The sequence below is a fragment of the Epinephelus fuscoguttatus genome, linkage group LG13, assembly GCF_011397635.1.
Source record: "Epinephelus fuscoguttatus linkage group LG13, E.fuscoguttatus.final_Chr_v1".
Classification (NCBI taxonomy): domain Eukaryota; kingdom Metazoa; phylum Chordata; class Actinopteri; order Perciformes; family Serranidae; genus Epinephelus; species Epinephelus fuscoguttatus.
Genome location: NC_064764.1, coordinates 32,007,218 through 32,027,067, shown reverse-complemented (window position 1 = coordinate 32,027,067; position 19,850 = coordinate 32,007,218). Strand labels below are relative to the sequence as shown.

The 19,850-nt window shown below is 42.6% G+C and overlaps 1 protein-coding gene across 1 annotated transcript in view; it reads left to right on the top strand.

The window, feature by feature from the left end:
* Positions 1-19,131, top strand: part of klf7b (Kruppel-like factor 7b) — a 106,697-nt gene extending 87,566 nt beyond the window's left edge. Inside the window, exon 4 of the mRNA XM_049593725.1 lies at positions 8,069-19,131. Within this exon, the coding sequence (XP_049449682.1) occupies positions 8,069-8,120 (52 nt within the window). The 3' untranslated portion in view covers positions 8,121-19,131. The remainder of the gene's footprint in view (positions 1-8,068) is intronic.
* The last annotated feature ends 719 nt before the right edge of the window (positions 19,132-19,850 follow it).

Genomic DNA, 19,850 nt, shown 5'->3' with positions numbered 1-19,850 from the left:
CTTGGCAGACACACACACGCTTACACACAAACACAGTGTGTAGAGACACAACATACACAAGCATAAAGAACGCGAAGACGTTTTAGATGCGAAGTCACACATGAACATTAAAAGGTCCGGACGGAGCAGCGACACATTTGGCTACACAATGCAAGATTTGTCACAATGAGGCTCTGCGTACTTTAAAGTCTGCAGAGAGTAGTGAAGTGGGAGAAGTTATTTTGGGCTTCAGAGTTAAATGTTCATTTTCTGTGTTGGAGACTGACAGCTGGAGCGCTGCGAAGGTGTTAGAAAATATCTGCTTTTTTTCATTCAAAGTCAGAAAAATAAGCCAGTGTACATAAAAATGTACAGAGACAAGTAAACCTCGACTCCCAAGGGGCATTTCAGTAACAAACACCTGAACACAGAGCGTAATTTCTGCAGCGTGTGCCAGCAGCCGTGATCTGAATATAAAGATTATGCTGTGTTTTGTTGCCATTTGCAATAACGAAGCGTGCTGAATTTGTTACAGCTCTAATTTGGCAAAAGCTTCCAAAAGCGAGGGCCGCATGGTGATGCAGTGGTTAGCATTGTCGCCTCACAGCAAGAGAGTTCCTGGTTGGGGTGGGGGAGCCCTTCTGTGCAGAGTTTGCATGTTCTCCCTGTGTCAGCGTGGGTTTCCTCCAGGTACTCCAGCTTCCTCCCACAGTCCAAAGACATGCAGGTTAATTGGTGACTCTAAATTGTCCGTAGGTGTGAATGTGAGTGTGAATGGTTGTCTGTCTCTATGTGTCAGCCCTGTGATAGTCTGGTGATCTGTCCAGGGTGAACCCTGCCTCTCACCCAGTGTCAGCTGGGATAGGCTCCAGCCCCCCCGCGACAGCAAACAGGATAAGCAGTTATGGAAAATGAACGAATGAATGAGTTTCCGGAAGCCTTTAAGGCATCTTCCCTTTATCAGTACAGTAGGTTTTCCACAGTGGCCAAGAAGATTTTCACCTGAGCTAGCGTTTTGGCACGAACTTTGGTGCAGACATTAAAGGGATAGTGCACCCAAAAAATTAAAATTCTGCCATTATCTACTCACCCTCATGCCAAGGGAGGCTCAGGTGAAGTTTTAGAGTCCTCACAACACTTATGGAGATCCCAGGGAAGAGGGGGTAGCAGACAGCGCCCCAGACTCAAACGTCCAAAAACACATAATTGAAACCACAAAATATCTCCATACTGCTCGTCCATAGTGATCCAAGTTCCCGAAGCCCCGACATAAAAAGTTGTTTGGAAAAACGTCATTTGAACTCTGTTTTTAGCCTCACTGTAGCCTGTAGCTTTAACTGCCTCTATGTATACTGTGCTCATGTGTGCGCTTGTGAAAGACCGTGCCTTCATGTGTGTTCACGTGCTTTCGCTGGTCTCGCGTGCAAGCGCGCACACGTGAGCGGGGTCCACAGAGAGGCAGTCAGAGCTACAGGTTACAATGAGGCTAAACAACTTTTTATGTCGGGGCTTCAGGACACTTGGATCACTACGGACGAGCAGTATGGAGATATTCTGTGGTTTCAATTACGTGTTTTTGGACGTTTGAATCTGGGGCACCATCAGCCTGCATTAGGTGGAGTTGTGTTGCTACCCCCTCTCCCCTTGGATCTCTGCAAGTGTTGTGAGGACTCTAAAACTTCACCTGAGCCTCCCTCGGCATATGGGTGAGTAGATAATGGCTGAATTTTCATTTTTGGGTGCACTATCCCTTTAAAGAGCCCATATTAAGCTCTGCTTTTCACGTTCATACTTGTATTTTGGGTTTCTACGAGAGCATGCTTATAGGCAACCCTGCAGGTGTGTGCTGGACGTTGAAGCTAATCTGACATAGTACCAAACAGTGGAATTAAAACCTCCAGATCCATCACACAATGCCATTTGGCCCAAAAACACTTTTTTTTTTTAAGATTATTTTTAAGCACTTTTTGCCTTTAATGACAGGACAGAGTGAAATGGGGAGACAGAGAATGGAGACTGACATGCAGCAAAGGGCCACAAGCCAGATTCGAACCCGCGACCGCTGCAGCGAGGCAGTGCCTCTGTACATGGGGCGCAGGCACTATCCACTACGCTACCGACGCCCCCCAAAAACACTTTTTCCTATAGACTTACACTGAGAAAGAGACATCCCTAAATCAGTGGACAAATTTTTATGAGCATCACAGCCCCAACAAAATGACTCATTTCACTATCAGGATCTGATCCATTTGGTGTGATAAAATGTTGAAAGTCTAGAAAAGCTGAATGATTGAATCATTTTTTCCCCATCAAAGTTAGAGGAGGGCTAAACCAGGAGTCAGCCCCTCGGCCAATGAAAGGCCCAACGATTCAGGTAATTTTATACCCAGGAAGTCAAACTTTTTTGGCTTTATGTGCCACTTGAGCAACTGTCATAGAAATAAACAGGCCCAACCTCCAATGCTGTGTGTAGTTCTCTTTATACATCCATGATTCTGGGATACAACCTGCTCCATTTTGCTGTGTATTGAAATTACAGTAGGGGGATGGCAGCAGCCGGTGCAGCTGCGATTTATAATACCCCCTCTCTGAAAGCACCTTTGGTCTTGTTTTCACATTTCCAGTATTTCCCTCCAGGCTTTTTAATGCTGAAATTACAAAGTGGATGAAAATATGCTTAACACAGTCAGGATGTGCCTCGACCTTTACAGTACCAGGACCAAACACACACAAACACACACATCTGTGGTGGGAGGAGCTCACCAAATATTACCATGAGAATGGCAAAAAGTGGCAGCCATGGAGAGGTTAACATTAGATAGACTGTTCAATCTGACACAATTTCTCCTGGGGAAACACACACACACACACACACTGCAGTCTGTCATTAATCCTGCCTAATCAAGCGGGGACCCCCCGATGTTTCCATGGAGCTGGAAGGAGGAGGAGTGATGAGGAGGAGGAGGACAAAAAGAAGTGAGGAGGAGGAGAAGGGAGAGTTTAGACGAAGAGAAGCGGAGGATGGGAAGGAGGAGAGTGGGGGGAGGGGGTGTGGGGATACCAGCTGGTCTGGATGCTCCGCGCCCCAACAGTGACACAGTAACTGGCATGGCCATCTGTCCAGCCACACACACACACACACACACACACACACACACACACACACACACAGATTGGTGAAGGTGTACAGTAGGTAGCACATGGTCAGCGAAGGGTTGAGGGGAAACACTGGAGCACAGACAACAGAGATGAGAGCAAAGGTCAACTGTACGCTCGCACCATGTCCACAGTAACGCTTTGAAACACGTCAAAGGGGGTTCTGTCCACACTTTGAGTTTTCAACTTATTTCCAAAAAACTGGAACACCAAAACTGATTTTTTTTTTTTTTTTTGTCGTTTCTCCGTTTCAAATGCCTTTGTTTTAACGCCCATCACTTTTTGATACATACTTATTCTGCTGTAAGGGGTTGCAGAGTGAAATCCTTTATGCATTATTGCACAACTTTAAAAATGAGGCAGCACTTCAGTAATAATAGCAGCTTATTTATTTCCACCTACAACTTGGATTAGTCTACTAGGGTAGTGTTTCCCAACTGGTCCAGCCACGGGTTCCAGATTTCTCCTAAGTCATTAGTTTAGATCCACACAGTTTAATATATTCAATGTCAAACTTGGATTTGGCCATGTTGTTGAGGTAGTTTGCTGTCTCTGTCAAGTAGCTGTCTGTCACTCACTCTACAGCAGGAAATGGCATTTTAAATTAAAAGCTCTGTGCCACAGATTCACTGTGCTTCAATATAAAAGTCTGTTTGCCAGTTTGTCAGTTGACACCTGCCCTGTTTGGTTCGGTTCAATCAAACTCAAGTTTGTTTGCCCCCTCAGTGCGGTTTGTTTGAACAGGTGTGAACACAGCAGTTGCACTCAGGTGTGCACCAAAACGACCAGACTGAGACCTTCTTGAAGAGGTGGTCTCAGTCCGGTTACAAATGAACTCTGGTGCGGTTCGTTTGTGGTGAGAATGTGTTCCGACCTGGATGTGAACCAACTGCAGTCACATGACACATTGTTTGGGTTAAACATGACAATGTTACAGTCCTGGAGGATTATTAATGTGCACCTCCTCCTGTACTGCCTTAATATGCACATTCAGCACATCCAATGCATCAAAACATTGTTTTCTAGTTGGAGCCGCGCCTCGTTTTCAAACTGTATGCTTTGACTAAAATGAACAATGACAGCAATATAGTCCACGATGAGCAGCGCTAAAATCAACCTGCGTAGTTGTCCCTCCATTGTGACATTAGAAAGTGTCACATTTATCTTGCAAGTGTACTCTTCTTCAACGTTTGCTTTACTTCCTGGATTTTTCCCACATGGAAATTCTGACCAATCAAGAGCAGCTTTCTCACACAAGGCATTTGATCTGGTCCGCTTGTAAATGCTGCCGTGAGAACACGAACCAACTCTAGGCAATTATACAACTTTGGAACAAAATTAGTCCCTGATTCAGACCAAAGCAAGACAACTCTAGGTCTGAAAGCAGCCTGATGGAAAATGCAGGTGTTTGGGAAGTACTAAGCATACGACTGGATAGGTAAGACTTGAAATATACTGTACAAGTTGTGTGAAAGATTGTAAACAGATCTTTTGACATAATGCTGCAGTTTCTTGTTTAACATGGACCCCAAAGATTTCAATTCATCAAACATGTTTGCTTTTTTGGATTAAATAGTAAAAATAGTCACAACAGACAATTTTGCCCTCTTCTTAGGTGTCAGGAATGAAAATAAGTCATCTTTAATGTTAGAGGCAGATACAAAGATACAAAGTTGGATGTAGGTTTTACAGAGTGACTGATTTCCTTGGCAACTACCATGTTTTTCCTTTGTGATGTCTCAGATTTTTAGGCATTCTGATATCTCAAATGGCAAAATAGTGCAGATATCTGCCATAAATGGTAAAGAATTCTCCTTAGAATAGTGTTCACTTGGCTCCCTCTAGGTTTGGGCTGAGCCCTGAATATTTACAACATCTGGCTCCGCCCCTGTTCTTTAGTCCAGCTGTTGGATTAATGTTCATTTTGTTGGCATCTTTCTGGATCAGAAAGAACTAAATTTTTGTACTGCACAGCCAGTGAGCAATGTATTATTAAGTACACTTCCAACAATTGCAGAGGCATATTTGACTGTTTCTTTCGGTTTTATTTTAAATGTCAAAGGAGGTTGGATGAGTAGGTGGGGTGTTAAAAGAAAGCCATTATACTACAGATGTGTCAGATGATTGCGCAGTAGCATCAGTTAAGCTGATGTCACAGGGCCAAACAGCTGAGACTTGTACAACTGATCATCCATATATAGAGAATATGTCAGGAGTCAGGACACAGCGCTCAGCTTCATGCAAAGGACTTAGGTTTTATATTCCTGCAGCTCATCTGAGCTCTGCTTTAAGCTGATTTATGAGGACAATTTCTTGCTTAAGTTGAACCTTTTTAACTGGTTGCTCAATGTGAAGTTGCACCCTAATCACTGAACTCTGACTGAGGTTTCCTGGTGGATCTGAAGACTGACATTAAGAGAATGAATCACAGTGGAAGCGTCTGAGATTCAGCAGAAAACCTTTGCATTGTACTTCTGTGTGTTCAGCTCTGTCTGCGTGCATCTGGCTGGAACAACAGCCTGCCTAAACACACACAGACACACACACACACACGTGCGCACGCACATAGAGTAGCCTTGACTAATTAATAATGAATAAAGCCTCTGGCAAATTGAATTTTTAATTTATCATTTTATTCTCGTCTACATTTTGTTTTTCCTCTCCTTTAGTCACATCATTTGTGATTCATTTTATCGTGGATGTTCAGCATTAATATCCTCACTACGGCGTAATAAAATTAAAATACTCGTGACACTGCCATCCTTATATCATACGTCAGCAGCACCTGGTTTTATGTCTCTCTCACACCAGGTGCAGTCACTGCTGAGTTAAATGGCCCAGCATCACGGAGTACTGCCAGCCTGTCTGCATTAGTGTCCATGTTCACGATGCATATCTAATTAGTTTCTACAATAGTATTCTACTCAGAGCTCGAGGACTGACTGCAGAGCTGTGGAGGTCTGGCTGTGATTTATGGTCGTGTTTGAGTCGTATTTAGAGAATCAGTGAGTCTGAATTGGCCCGTGTTCGTCTCTACATCTGGGTTTCAGTGGTGTGACATAATGAAGTAAGACTATTGAAATTCACTGTACATTTATATTGAAGTGTTTGAAAGTCTCTGCAGCTCTCTGCCTTAATAAATGTGTGTGTTAATCCGTGAACTCTGTCTTATTCTGCCAGCCTGTGTGTGTGGCTTTATGTTGAAATAATACTCTTCCCTTTAAATTCTCTGGTGGGTAATACTCTATAGGAATATGTATGGCAGCCGTAGAAACTGCTTAATAAGGAAGTATCTGACTCATTAGGTAACTCAGAGGACCTCAGATTTCCTCTCCCCCTGCACAAGTTGATCCAGGTGAGGTGGAGTCACACCGGTTGAGTTAAGCGGGATTTATACTTCTGCGTCGAATCGATGCCATACCCTACACAGTAGCCTGACATGCTCCTTCCCAGAAATGTAACTACACATCGTGGCGACACAGACTCATTTCCCTCAGTGGAAACGAAGCTTTTCTTTACTTTAATTTCACAGATAAGAAACAACAAATTGTGAAGACAATAAAGCCTCCACTAAAATAGCATTTTAATTCTTGTCTGTGATTTATCCTGGCTTCAAATGAGCAGAGGAAATCTCTGCCTTGTGAGTTGTAATGAAGCCGAATTTTGTAACGTTACCTTCGTTAAATGTTGAGGTTGTCCCCTGGCTTCATATTCAGGAAATATCTGCTAGCTGCTAGGCTAATTTATACAATGTACAATAATAGGCTTGTGCTAATAACGTTAGCATGTTGTATTTGTGGAGAAAATGTGTCCAGATAAAGACAAGTGTTTGTCTGTGAATCCTGCGAGTTGTAGTCAAGCGGATTGGTGTGCTTGTAATTGAAATTGTCTCTATTAAGCCATGTTTAATGTGTGTTTCATGTGTGTTTTAAATCAACTAAACTTTACAGCACTTCACAGAAACCCTGCTGCCAAGTAGTATTTTGGAGGTGTAACTGCAGAGTGACTTCTGTTCATTACATGCATCGTGTCTTTTCAACATTAACTTCCATGTTCACAGGAAATGTAGGTTTCGTCACCAAAACTACTCTAGGTTTAGGCAACAAGACTACTTGGTTAGGTTTAGAATGAAAAAAAGATTATGGTTTGGGTTAAAATAAGTTTGTTTGTTAAGTAACTTAAGTTAATAAATGTGTTATGTAATGTTTGTCACGTAATGTCAGCTACGTAACATTAAATAAACTTCACCTTTTCAAATTGGGCATGAACAGCAGTCTCCTGGGTGAAAGTCCTATGTTTGTTTGACGCACTCATCCACACCTTCTTCTCGCTCTCCAAAGAACTTCTCTTTATACTATGTCTACATTTACAATGGAGTTAGTCAAAAGCCCGGTACATCTCACGGAGATGCGAACAGGTGCCTTGCGTGCCAGAATTAGACGGCAGCTAACTGAGCTGCCATATTTGACGTCAAGGGAATGAGAACGGGCACAATATACAGAACCAGCAGCATCGAACAGCAAAACTTTCCTAATATATTATGGATATGGTTATTAGGTAAGGATCCACAAGGATTCTAAATGAAACCCCTGCCTGTTTATTATTATTACACTGTTTAAATGCACAGATAGATGGAATTATGTTTCACTGAAATTGTATTTAAATGATTTCATGTGACCAATAAATTGAGTGAATTGAATTTTGTTCAAATACCCAATAAAATAAGACTAACTGCACCTGCGCATGTGTCTTTACATTGTAAATTATATACATTTATGTAGGCTGTTTTCTGCTGTCACTTGTTGTTTTTGTCCTGCTCTAAGCAATTATAAAGTTTCATTTTAACATTTCCTATGTCTCACGTACATATTCGACACACATTTGACGTGTTATTTTATTATTTCTGACATGTTTTCTCTGTTTCTCTCTGCAGGTGTTTCTCCCGGTCGGACCACCTGGCCCTTCACATGAAGAGGCACATCTGAGGGCAGAGAGAAAAGGAGTGGGAGAGGGGAAGAAGCAAGAGGAGAAAAAGGAGGAGGAGGAGGAGGAGGAGAAGGAGAGATAGGAGGAGGAGGAGAGGAACGGGCAGTCAAGCTACCAACCGCCCGCCTCGTTCACCCCGTCCATGAACCAGTCTGCGGCCCCGGCGCCTGCAGGGCAGGGCATCCATCTGAGAGGGCGGCGAAGATCAGTCGGACTGACGGCGCTCTCATTGGAGACTGGGATCGGAGGAAAACGAGGAGTAGCTAGATTGTTGTTTTTCTTTACAATTACACACTCACACACTTGCAACGTGAACACTCAACACACCCGTCTTTGAATGCATCATCCCGGTGAACCCCGGCTGCTCTCACGCAGCTCTGGGGACTTGGACACTGCCAAACCAACATATACTTAACTTGCTTGATGAAACATTAACGCCGCCTTTTTTTCTTTCTCTGTAGTCAGTGTGTTTAAACCATAATGTCACTTTAGGTGAGGAGATAGTCCAGTGGGGAAACTTTAAATATCCATATAGTCAGTTGTTAGTGCTTTACCGGCTTCTTGAATTCCAATACTCAACTCTTTTTCTTTGTGTTTTAATGTTTCTCACACACGGAACGTAAGAACTCATCATCTGCCGCAGTCAGCTTCAGTAATCTACCAGAAGAAAACAACAACAAATCTGCAGGAGAGAGACTGAGCGGATTGACTTCTAGCATAGCTGACAATCGAACCCAGGGCTCGGACGCTGGGTGTCTCGGTGCACCCATGGGACCTCGGTCAGCGGGTGCCGCTGCAGCTCTCAGGCTCTCCTCCAGTGGGTGCTTGCATCTCCCACCTTCACTGAGACGCCTGCCGCCTCCGCAGGCCATCTGACAGAAATGCGCAGCGACACTTTCTTCCCTTTTTTTCTACTTAGAGGACGATAATTCTTCTTATTGTTGTTATTACAAAGAATGACACTTTGTTCTTTTCTCTCTTTGAGAAAATGTCTTAAAACTCACTGAATTGTGTTTGAGGAAAAAAAAACTGAAAAATCTAAGATGACTTCAACAGAATGTGTGGGATGAGAAGGAGAGCGTTGTTGGTCTTTTAATCCCCATGTGCACCGGCTCTGCTTCTGCAGTCTGTACGCAACCAGTGGATGAACAGAAAAAAACAGAATCATACAAATTCTCAGAAATGGGATTTGTATTCTTTTTTTTTTTGTTGGACTAAAATAAAAGCAGAGAGCGGAGAGGTCTTCAGTTTTTTGTGCTGTTCTTTCTGCCCCGCGATTCACTCCAGCTGGTAAACAAAAACCCTCGCATGACCCGCTGTGGTCTCGCGCTCTACCGGAGTCGGGCGGAGGACTCGCCAAAAACTGGAAACCCATTTTTTTCTTCTGTCTTTGCTTTTTTTGTTGATTCTGAGAGTCATCCTGGAGCGCTTTCACAGGCTCTCATCTCCCTGGCAGCACTGCGGGGCACGAACGGAGGCTGAGGAGCCGCTTTTTGGTTACTCACGTGGGACTTAAGACGCCAACCGACCTTTGCGCGGTGGTGCCGAACAGACATGGTCGCACCAGCCTGGTCAAAATTGCCTGTTTCGTATCCATTGACTGCACTGACTTTTTTTTTTCAATGTTATCTGTGCTTTTTTTTCTACAGCGAAAAAAGGAACACAAAGAAAAAAAATCATAAAAAGAAAAAATTCAACACAAAAAACAATTCTGTCTCGCTCTACACATTGTATACAGAACAAGCACACATACTGCGCCAACACACACACACACACACACACACACACAGACTTACACTGCAGTTTCTTTGCTCACGGCTCCTCTTGAGATAAGACTAATAAGATTTAGGAAAATAATTATTAAACTAATGAACAGAGTTGGAAAACAAAACACTGCATGGCAGGCTTTATTGCAAACACACACACACACACACACACACACACACACTCTCTCTCTCTCTTCCTGGAATTATATGTTCTGCTCCCAGATCTTTTTTCACAGTAGGAATTTAGCAACTGTTGTTTAGTAGAAGAGTATCTTAGCTCTCGGCTGGAGGTAACAAACGATTCCAAATCCTTTGAAGTGAGAAATCAGCTTGTTCTCAGTTCCAACAATCACCCACATATCCCTCGCTACAGTTTGTGCCTCTCATTTAATCAGCGGTTTTCACTTCAGAGACTCCGGTTACATTGTTGGTTACAATAGAGCGTACAAACCCCTGTTTCCTTTAAAAATAATAAGTGGTGAAATGATTGCAGCAGGTCTCTTAACAAAAACGTGTCGAAAACGTGTTGATAATCCCCAGAGGTGTCTCTGCTCTGACACTCATGCACAGTGGATTTGAATGTCGTCAAGATGAATCCTAACGTCTTGACCCAAGCAAGGCATTGCCACATCTCGTTCTCTAAAAATCTGTTAAATTAGCTTTCTAATCATGGAAAGACCTGAAAAAAAATTAATCAGCTGAAACATTGGGGTCTTGTGGTTACACCGGCATTTATGTTGCTAATATTTTGCACAGAATTCAATTAATTTGAACAGTGTAAGAATTAACTCGCAGCAGCAGAGTAAATCTATGCTGAATTTAACTTAGGCACTAATGAGCAAAATAAATAAGTAGATAAACACATTTTATTGTCAAAGGCCTGTAGGATGGTTCGCTTACAGCTGTTATGCTCACAACTGCAGCAATGTTTTGCCATTTCTTGTTGTGACTGAGTGCTTATATGTGCTTTTATGGGCATGACTACAGTGGCCGACAAGGGCAATGCACTACAGTGACCCAAAAAATTTCCATCAGGAGAAACGATGCCAATTCAAAGATAAATTCGAAAATCACAACAATACATAAAACAACAAAATCATGCTGCAAGTGAAAAAATTAGTTGCAAAAATTTACTGGAATCATGACAAAGTCAAAAACGCACAAACCCCAAAAACAAATGCAACCGAAAACGCTGCATATCCAGTCAACTCAACAGAAGATCTACAGGCCTCAAGGAGGAGTGTGGTGTTAGCTAGCTGGAGTTAGCTGTCACTTTTTTATATTGTAATATTCTAAAAGGCTTACTCCGAATATAAAAAAGAATATGTACCTTTTTATGTTGCCTCTTTAAAGTGGATTTATACTTCGTACACTAGTGTGGTGGTGTCTGTGTCACTCTGCAGGTACACCTCCAAAATGCTAGTCGTCAGCATGGTTTCTGTGAAGTGCTGTAAAGTTTAGCTGATTCAAAACACACATTAAACACACATTAAACACACAGTACACAAATCAGCTTCACTATATCTTGCAGCATTCACGGACAAACACTTGTCTTTATCTGGACACATTTTCCCCACAAATACAACATGCTAATGTTTTTAGCACAAGCCTATGGCATTTTACATTGTATAAATTAGCCTAGCAGCTAGTGCACTTTTCCTCTACTCATATGAAGCCAGGATAAATCACACACAAGACTTTAAATGCTATTTTGTGGAGGCTTTATTGTCTTCACAATTTAATGTTTCTTATCTGTGAAATAAAAGTAAATAAAAGTTTTATTAAAGCTCTTACCACTGAGGAAACGCGATGTGTAGTTACATTTCTGGGAAGGTGCATGTTAGGCTAAGGCATAGGTTACAGCAATAGGTACCGCAATGATTTGGCGTAGAAGTATAAATCCCGCTTTACTCCACTTTTCTTTCCGCTTCAAAAACAAACCCACTCTCCTGTCAGGTCTTTCTCTCTCTCGGGTCAAAAAAATTGTTGCACTTAGAACTCCCCCTACAGGCCTGGAGAACTTTCATTGTGTTGACTGGACATGTAGGGTTTTTTGTGACATTTGTTTCCAGGGTTTGTGAGTTTATGCATTGTTTCTGTGTTTGCAGCATTTTTGATATTAACATATTCTTTTAGTTTTCTGCTGCACGTTTTTTATTTGCAGCACATTTCCATTATTGTATTTGTTTAGGATTTTGTATTTGTTTCCAATTTGCATTTGCTCTGAAGCTGCAGCATGTTTCTCCTAATGGAAAAGTTGTAGCATGTTTGCCCTTATTGGCCACCATACATGTCTTTAAAAACACACATCACCTGCTGGCTTTTCAGAGCTGTAATAACTGAGTTTAATCTGTGACCTGAGCGTAATCACTGATGCTAAAATCACTGATGTAAGAAATGATACGAGAGGTAAAAACTGTGGCGAGCACATATCCACAGCACCTGCTTCCTTTGCTTAATGGTTGCAGATAAAAAAACAAACTCGCCTTGCAATCAGGGCTTTACTGATATCGCCAACATCAACACTGACACCGCTGCTCCATCCACCCACCACCACCACCTTTATATGCCCCGTAGCAAACAGTCTAATACTCACTGCTACTGTGACTGGTGCAGCTGGGTGAGGGTGCAGGGTTCCTGAAGCTGGCGGGGGGATTTCACATCCCAGCATGCCCAGTCATCGTGCCAGTTGGCCTTGCCAGCCTTCATTAAGTGAAACAGTGAAAACATTCCCCTTCGAGGGGGTTTTATGGTGCAGCTTCGAACAATCGATACCAAAAACCTCCAGCGTGGAACTGCCCTTTAGCCACGGGCAGAGTCTCCCCCGATCAGGAGAGAACAGCGGGAGCGCCGCCATATGAGGCCTCTTTATCCAGCGGCAGCTTTCTCTACTAACTCTCTGTTTCTGCTAAATATGACGTAAAGCAACCCATGTTTGAGATGAATCCAGTGTTTCACTTTTGATTTCATTTCATTGTTAGGTTTCCGTTACAAAAGCTATATCGATGGTTGTTTTCTTCAGCTTGGATGATGCAAAGTCACGCCAAAATGTTGAGACATGCAATGGGATGTGGAAGGAGCCCTCCTATACAGGAAGTACAATCATAGAGGGATGGGGATTGTAGCACTTTTGTGAGGCTTTTGATGGCATGAATGTGTATATGTGTATGCGTGTGTCCCCGTTAGGCATACTGTGAGGGAAGCAGTGATTCAGCAAAGTGGTTGATAACAGATTTTTAACTGCTGAACATGTGTGGGAGAAACGTTGGTCGATACATTTGCTTGTTTGAAAATGTTTTTAATGGAAGCAAAGGCTGACAATGTGTTTATTGCGCTTTTTTTCCGGACCCTTCATTCATTCATACACATCATGGAGCTCGATGACTTCAGTCAGAGAGATGAAAACTTGCACTTCATATTACAACACAGTGAAATCAGACTCCTCTTTGCCACATACATTTAAATGACATATTTCTGACTCATTATTTTGTGTGTCTTTTCCACCTTCCCAAAAATCTCAGAATTTTTTCTGATCATTAAAAACTAAAGAAAAAAAAAAACAATAATTTAAATATATGGACGTAAATCAGATCATTGTTGCACAAACACTGCATTTTATTTACTGCTAATATCACAAGAGGAACTAATTTACAGAAAACGGGATCGGTGTCTTTTTGCAGCAGCCAGCAAACTTTTGCATGCACGATGACTTAAAACTGAATCACCTCGTCACATTTCGACGATTGGTCATGGACTTTTCACGTCCAGATATGACATGAGTGAGACCCTGTTGGTATTTCATAATTGAAAATATATAAACTGGGAAAATGATGGGCCTTGAAGGGATAGTTCTGATTTTTTTAAGTGGGGTTGTATGAGGTGATTATCCATAGTTAGTGTATTCCTTACAGTAGATGTCGGTCAACACGCCCCCAGTTTGGAGAATCAAACAGGGATACTGACCCGCAAGCTCAGCAATGTACAGCTGTGGACAGGAGCAGCAGCAACTCATATTTTAGCCACCTAAAATAATCCATACCGGTTTAAGTGTACACTATATTTACAATTTTTTCAACGTTTTTATTGGTTTTTTTGACAGGGAACTGAGGCTTTCTTATTGTCCTTTTCAAAGCCACCAAACTCCATTGACAAAAATGGTAATTTTACCTCACTGAACACAGGAGCTGCTGGTCAACCACTGCCTCAGTTTTTTAGTTTGTTCATGTTGTCTTTGGTGAATTTGAACTAACCCTTTAAAACACCAAAATCACACAACAACACAAAAACACTAACCAATTGAGGCAGCAGTAGACCAGCAGCTCCTGTGTTCAGTGAGGTAAAATTACTGTTTTTGTCTATGGAGTCTGGCTTTAAAGAGAGCATACATAAGTTTTACATTTAGTTCAGTTTCCCGTCAGACATCAATGTCTAACAGCGAGGTAAAGCTGTGAAAATATTCTAAATATAGCGTACACGTAAACTGATGTTGATTGTTTAAAGGGGCTAAAATACATTTTGTTGCTGCCCCCATCCACAGCAGTCTATTGCTCAGCTTCCATGTCAGTACTCCAGCCTGCTTCTCCAAACTGGAGGCGTACCAACCGGCGTCTACTATTGGTCATACATTGATTATGGCTAAGCACCTCATATAACCCCACTTCCATCTTTTTTCAGTACACTCTGAAAGAAGTGCATCACTTTCAGCTCATTTCTCTGTTTTATTTAGGGATAACACATTCAACAATTTTGGCCCAAACCACAGACGAACAAAGTTCAAGAAGATTTCATATAAAGGAGTGTAAATTTTAAAAGTTAAAATTGTAGCTGGCCAGCGTGCAACAAATACAACTCATGGCTCCTGTTTAATTAAAATCTTTCTTGACATCCGACAGATCTCAAAGTCACTTCAGATACAATTTCCCATTTCATTTCCATCGAGTTGAAGCAGGTTTTCTGTCACAGTGTTGCTCCGGGTCTCTTGTCGTCTCTCAGGCTCCTCCAGGCCAGCTAGCAGCCGTCCCACAGCTCTGATTAGCATTAGCACTCCCGGGTCCTCTTCTCTAGTTGCAGTACAGCTAATGAGATAGCTCTGGGTCACAGGGAAACTGAGTGGTCTGGAGAAAAAAAACAACAGGGACCTTGAGCCGGACCAATTCGGCGCCATGTACCCGGTGGACAGATCTGATGAGGAACAAACACAAGATCCCATTAGCGTCGAGAAATGCCAGGAGACAGTGAGATATATTTGTCAAAGAGACTAAACTGTGATGAAAAAAAGGATTTTAAAAAATCATTTACCCACATGAATATCCAAATCATTAAATCAGCCCTTTGCATTTTATCTCATGGATTACAGATAAAATAAATTACCATTTATCTGCAAAGTCCCAACAGATATTTAATCCACTCCGTGTCCCCCAGCCCTCCCTTTTCCTTCGCAGTTAAAGTGCCATTCTTGTTTCCCTCCATCCCTCCATCCTCACCCCATCTCTCCCTCTCTGTCCACAGCAGTTGTCCATGCACTATCAGCTGCAGGAATGCTGAATGCACATTTTACACATTTTTGCCCAAAGATTTGCATATTTGCAAGTTAACTGCTGTGAATGTAGTAGACGTAGAGGAAAAGAGCCGAGAGGCAGAGACGCAGAAAAAGGAGAGTCGGATGCAAGGTGGAAGGAGAGGGATCGTTTTTCTTACATGATCGTCCCATTAAATCTTAATTACCGGTATGCTCCCACTCTTCATGCTTCATAACATTCTCAGTGTCTTGTCTGCTGTCAGCTGCAGCCAAACTCATCCTTCACAAATGTAAAATAATGTTCTCATGGTCTTATAGGCAGGAGTGAAGAAGCTTTAGTCTCAGATAGCTTCTTAGCACACTGCAAGTCGTAACGTCAAGTGTCATATTTCAAAGTCACAGATGGGCCCAGACACACCAAACCAATGTCACAGAACTAGTGGCAGTGAAGGCCGACTGTTTCATCACCTGACGTCACCTGTGTCTTAGCCAAAATGTTGCACCTGAACACACCGCTAAGACTACAGCCAACAGCCAACTAACATGTAAGAGGAAATAACTCTCCATACTAGCAGACGGCGGTAGTCTGTATTCATCATTAAATGGTGAAACCAGAAGACCAACCGGACGGATTCAAGAACTTCGGACACACTGACTGCATTGAACGTCCAAGAACAACTATTCATAGTACAAATGAGTGTCCTCATCAGCCCCCAGCAGTAAACGAAGGGCTGGGAGGTGAGCTAACCATTCTCTTACTGCCAGCGTTGGGTTTCACTAAACTAAAATGACTCCCTTGGGACCAAAGTGTAAAATATCTAACTTAAAACTAACTTCACTGTGGTGCGGTGGCTGTGGCTGGCTTGACTGCAGTGTTTTGGACTGGATTGGATTGCGCAAAGTAAGATTGGAGCATGGACAGTCGGTGCACTTCCTGTGTCTACAGTCCGCTCAGTCACAAAAACATAGGCATGGCGGATGTCGTGGACATAAAAGGGCGGCATAGGGTTTGTTCTGAGGACAAGGGTAAATGATGACATTGATAGCACATGGACCAAAGCGGACTGTCATGGATATGCAGACCCAGATATTTGACCTTGCCTGTGTCAGTTAGCACATTAAAAAGGCAGCCAGATGTTGAAAGAACAAAGTACGTTTACCACGCACCAGTGAATAATAACACAATTACGAACTTTTCTGCTAAAGAGCTCAATGGCTAAAAAAAATGATCTTACCTAACGCAACAAGTTGTTTCGATCTCGCATCCTCTTGACTGTAGTCTTTTGTTTACTTTCCTCACTTCCGTTTCTCTTCTCATGCACTGAGAGAAACTGCCAATCAGAGTAATTTCTCTCACAGATGGGCTGATGCAGATTTAACATGCCGAATCAGCCTGGAAAACAGGGGTTGACTAGTGCCATCTGTGCGGGGCACAGCCAAAACAATGGCGACAGACATTCATGGACTGCTTGACATTGACCATCGGCCGAATGTTGGATTGGTGTGTCAGGGCCTTTAACCTGTTGACTATGGAAACAAATGTTACATCACCAACTTTGTACAAGTTTGCCATTCTCATACATCAGATGGTTAAAGTTCAGTGGAAATCCAGAGGAGCAGTTTTATCCTTTGGGATTTACTAAAGGCGCTTTCACACTGGCAGGTCAGTCCTAATCTGGGAATGGTTTGCCTACAGATGTTACATTTTCTTAAGAGGAAACTGTGCCCAAATCCACCTGAATGAGGTCATCAAAAACCAGTGCCAGACAAACTGTAGTACAGATTGCGTGCAGTCAGAAAGCAGTTTGACCCCACAAGATAAAAAAAAAAAACATGTGAATGCCATGACAAATTTTTTTTTGCCAAATTTGGACTCAACCCAGTGTGAAAACAGCCTTTAGACTTCATTTTTGATCACAGCCAGTTGTTCGGACACAGTTCTTTCATGGACCAGGCTTCAGTTTCCATCATTTTCTACCATATCACCCTGAAGAAGGATTGTCACTTCTGGCAGCTTTTGTAAATAGCGTGAGATCTTACGCACACAGACAGCCACTCTGTGTGAAATTAACCATATGTGGCGACGGCACCGTCTCAGACATTTCAGCATTTTCTATAGATCTGCTTTAGTTCACGCAAACATTGCACTACATGATCATACTTAGCTATCGCACTCTCCATGTGCACGCACTGCTAGCTTAGTCTGTTGGAGCACTCTGTCAAATATCCACTTAACATTTGTTACACACCCAGGATGCACTTTGCCACCAAGAACCATGTAGTACAGGTCCACTCGCAATCGATCAGAGTGACATATCGACTTAAACCTCCAGTGAAATGCCTTTTTCATCTCTGTTATTCTGGGGGAGTTCGTTGTACTTTGCAAACATTCAGTCATGCTGTGACTTGGTTGAACTTTCTTGGTTATCAGTGGCATCCCGGAGTGACTCTGTCTGTCTGTAACTACTGTGTTTGTCCATGCTTGATGTGTCAGTATATAAGAGATTCACAGATCTTTACTCCTCTCCTTGTGTCTGTATATTTCACCATACCCACACCAAACCCCTTCCACCAAACCCATAACCATTCAGAGCCCTCTGAGGCCGAACTCGCTCATAGTCTTCAGAAATCCAGCTGTACTGGGAAGTATTCTCAAGAGCTATGCAGCTTGGGAGCGCCAAGCAGTTCTTTGGTGAGACTGCAATAACTTCTCCACTTTACCAACTTAATGTCCGATCAGTCGGTATAGTTTAAGTTCAGTTGATCCATCTTAGTAGGTGCTTTTCCATCACTGTCAGTTTATCTGCTCAGTTAGACCCTAATGCCTGATGCATACTTGTAGTAGTTTAGGAACTACTTTTTGGAGTGCGGCCACTTTTTCCCCAACTCACTTAAAAGGATTGACTTTTGAAATGTTGTGTTTGTCTCTGGTGCACAGTTCTGTCCCAAGGTGTTGGTGATATTGGCTGTAGACATGTCTGCCTTCCCTCCAGTATAATGCAACTAGATGGCACTCGGCTTGTGGTGCTCAAAGCGCACTCGACAGCGATGTCTCCTTCCAGAAATCATGACCTGTTTACTCAAGATAATCCACAGACCGTGTTGTGAGCAGGTTTATATAGGAACTATTTTCTTTCTACTAAACTACACCCTCCAACCATATCATTGCACAGAAGGAGGTTCATCTACTGCTAGCTCACCTAGCACCACTGAGCTAGCTAACGTTACAGCTCAGCCAAGGGGGACGTTATTAATGTTGACATCACGAGCACAAGACTCTCCTCCATGAGTTGAGGCACGCTTTCCAGCATGAGATGTAACAGAGCTGTAAAGTCAGCTAGCTAAGTGGTGCTAGTGAGCTAGCTGTAGATGCACACTTCCTTCTGCGCAATGATTCGGTTGGTGGGTGTAGTTCAGTAGGAAAAAAAATAGTTTCTACATGAAACTGCTCACAACAAGGTCTGTGGATTATCTTGCGTAACAGGGTTGTGATTTCTGCAAAGAGACATTGCTGTTGAGTTTTTTAAATGTATTTTTTGGTGCTTTGAGCACCACAAGCTGAGTGCCATCTAGTTCCATATACTGGAGAAAAGGCAGACATCTCTATGGCTGATTTGCATAAATACGTATTTTTGATTTGGGGGTGAACTGTCCCTTCATACTGTCACGAGATCGAAGATCTCCTGCCTCAGAAAATGTGTTATTTTTGTCACATTTTTTTTTTTTTCAAATGTTACAATCTGCAAAAAGAATATTCAGATGTGTTGCTGATTAACCATCTGCCCGTCCTGCTGCAGGTTAAAAAAAACTCTGAGATGAAACAAAAAAATATAATCTCCCTCAGTCCATTTATTGGAAGCTATGATTTTATGTCCACCCCCAGCCAACAGCTGTATGTGGGGCCCATGTGGGTAGTAAATGGGCCCTATATGGGATTGACCACAGGTTCCATATTGGTCCCTTGCCAACTGCCCACATGGGCCTCACATGGATTATGCTAGGGCTACCTGAGTACCTAGAGGGTATGGGCCCAAGAGGGGAATCTCTTCTGGAGCCCACTTGGGAAAACCCACCCATGTGGGCAATTCGCTTGGGGTCAATATGTAACCTGTAGACAATCCCATTTAGGGCCCAGTTTAAGCCCATTTACCACCCACATGGGCCCAGCATACAACTGTTGGCTGAGCCCAGAGATGAAGAAAGATAAATTTGTATTTAATTGAGACACACTTATGGGATATACCATAACGTACCATCTGGCAACAATTACAACAAACTTCTTGGATACCATTAAGTCTTTCTGACAGGTGTGTACAATCAAAAGTTCATTATTGTGTAGAAACCAAAGAATCCCTCCTATCGATCAACAACGTTTTGGTTCGCAGACCTTCGTAAGTGATCGACTGTCTGCGGGATTATTTGGTTCCTCCCTGAATGACTTTTTT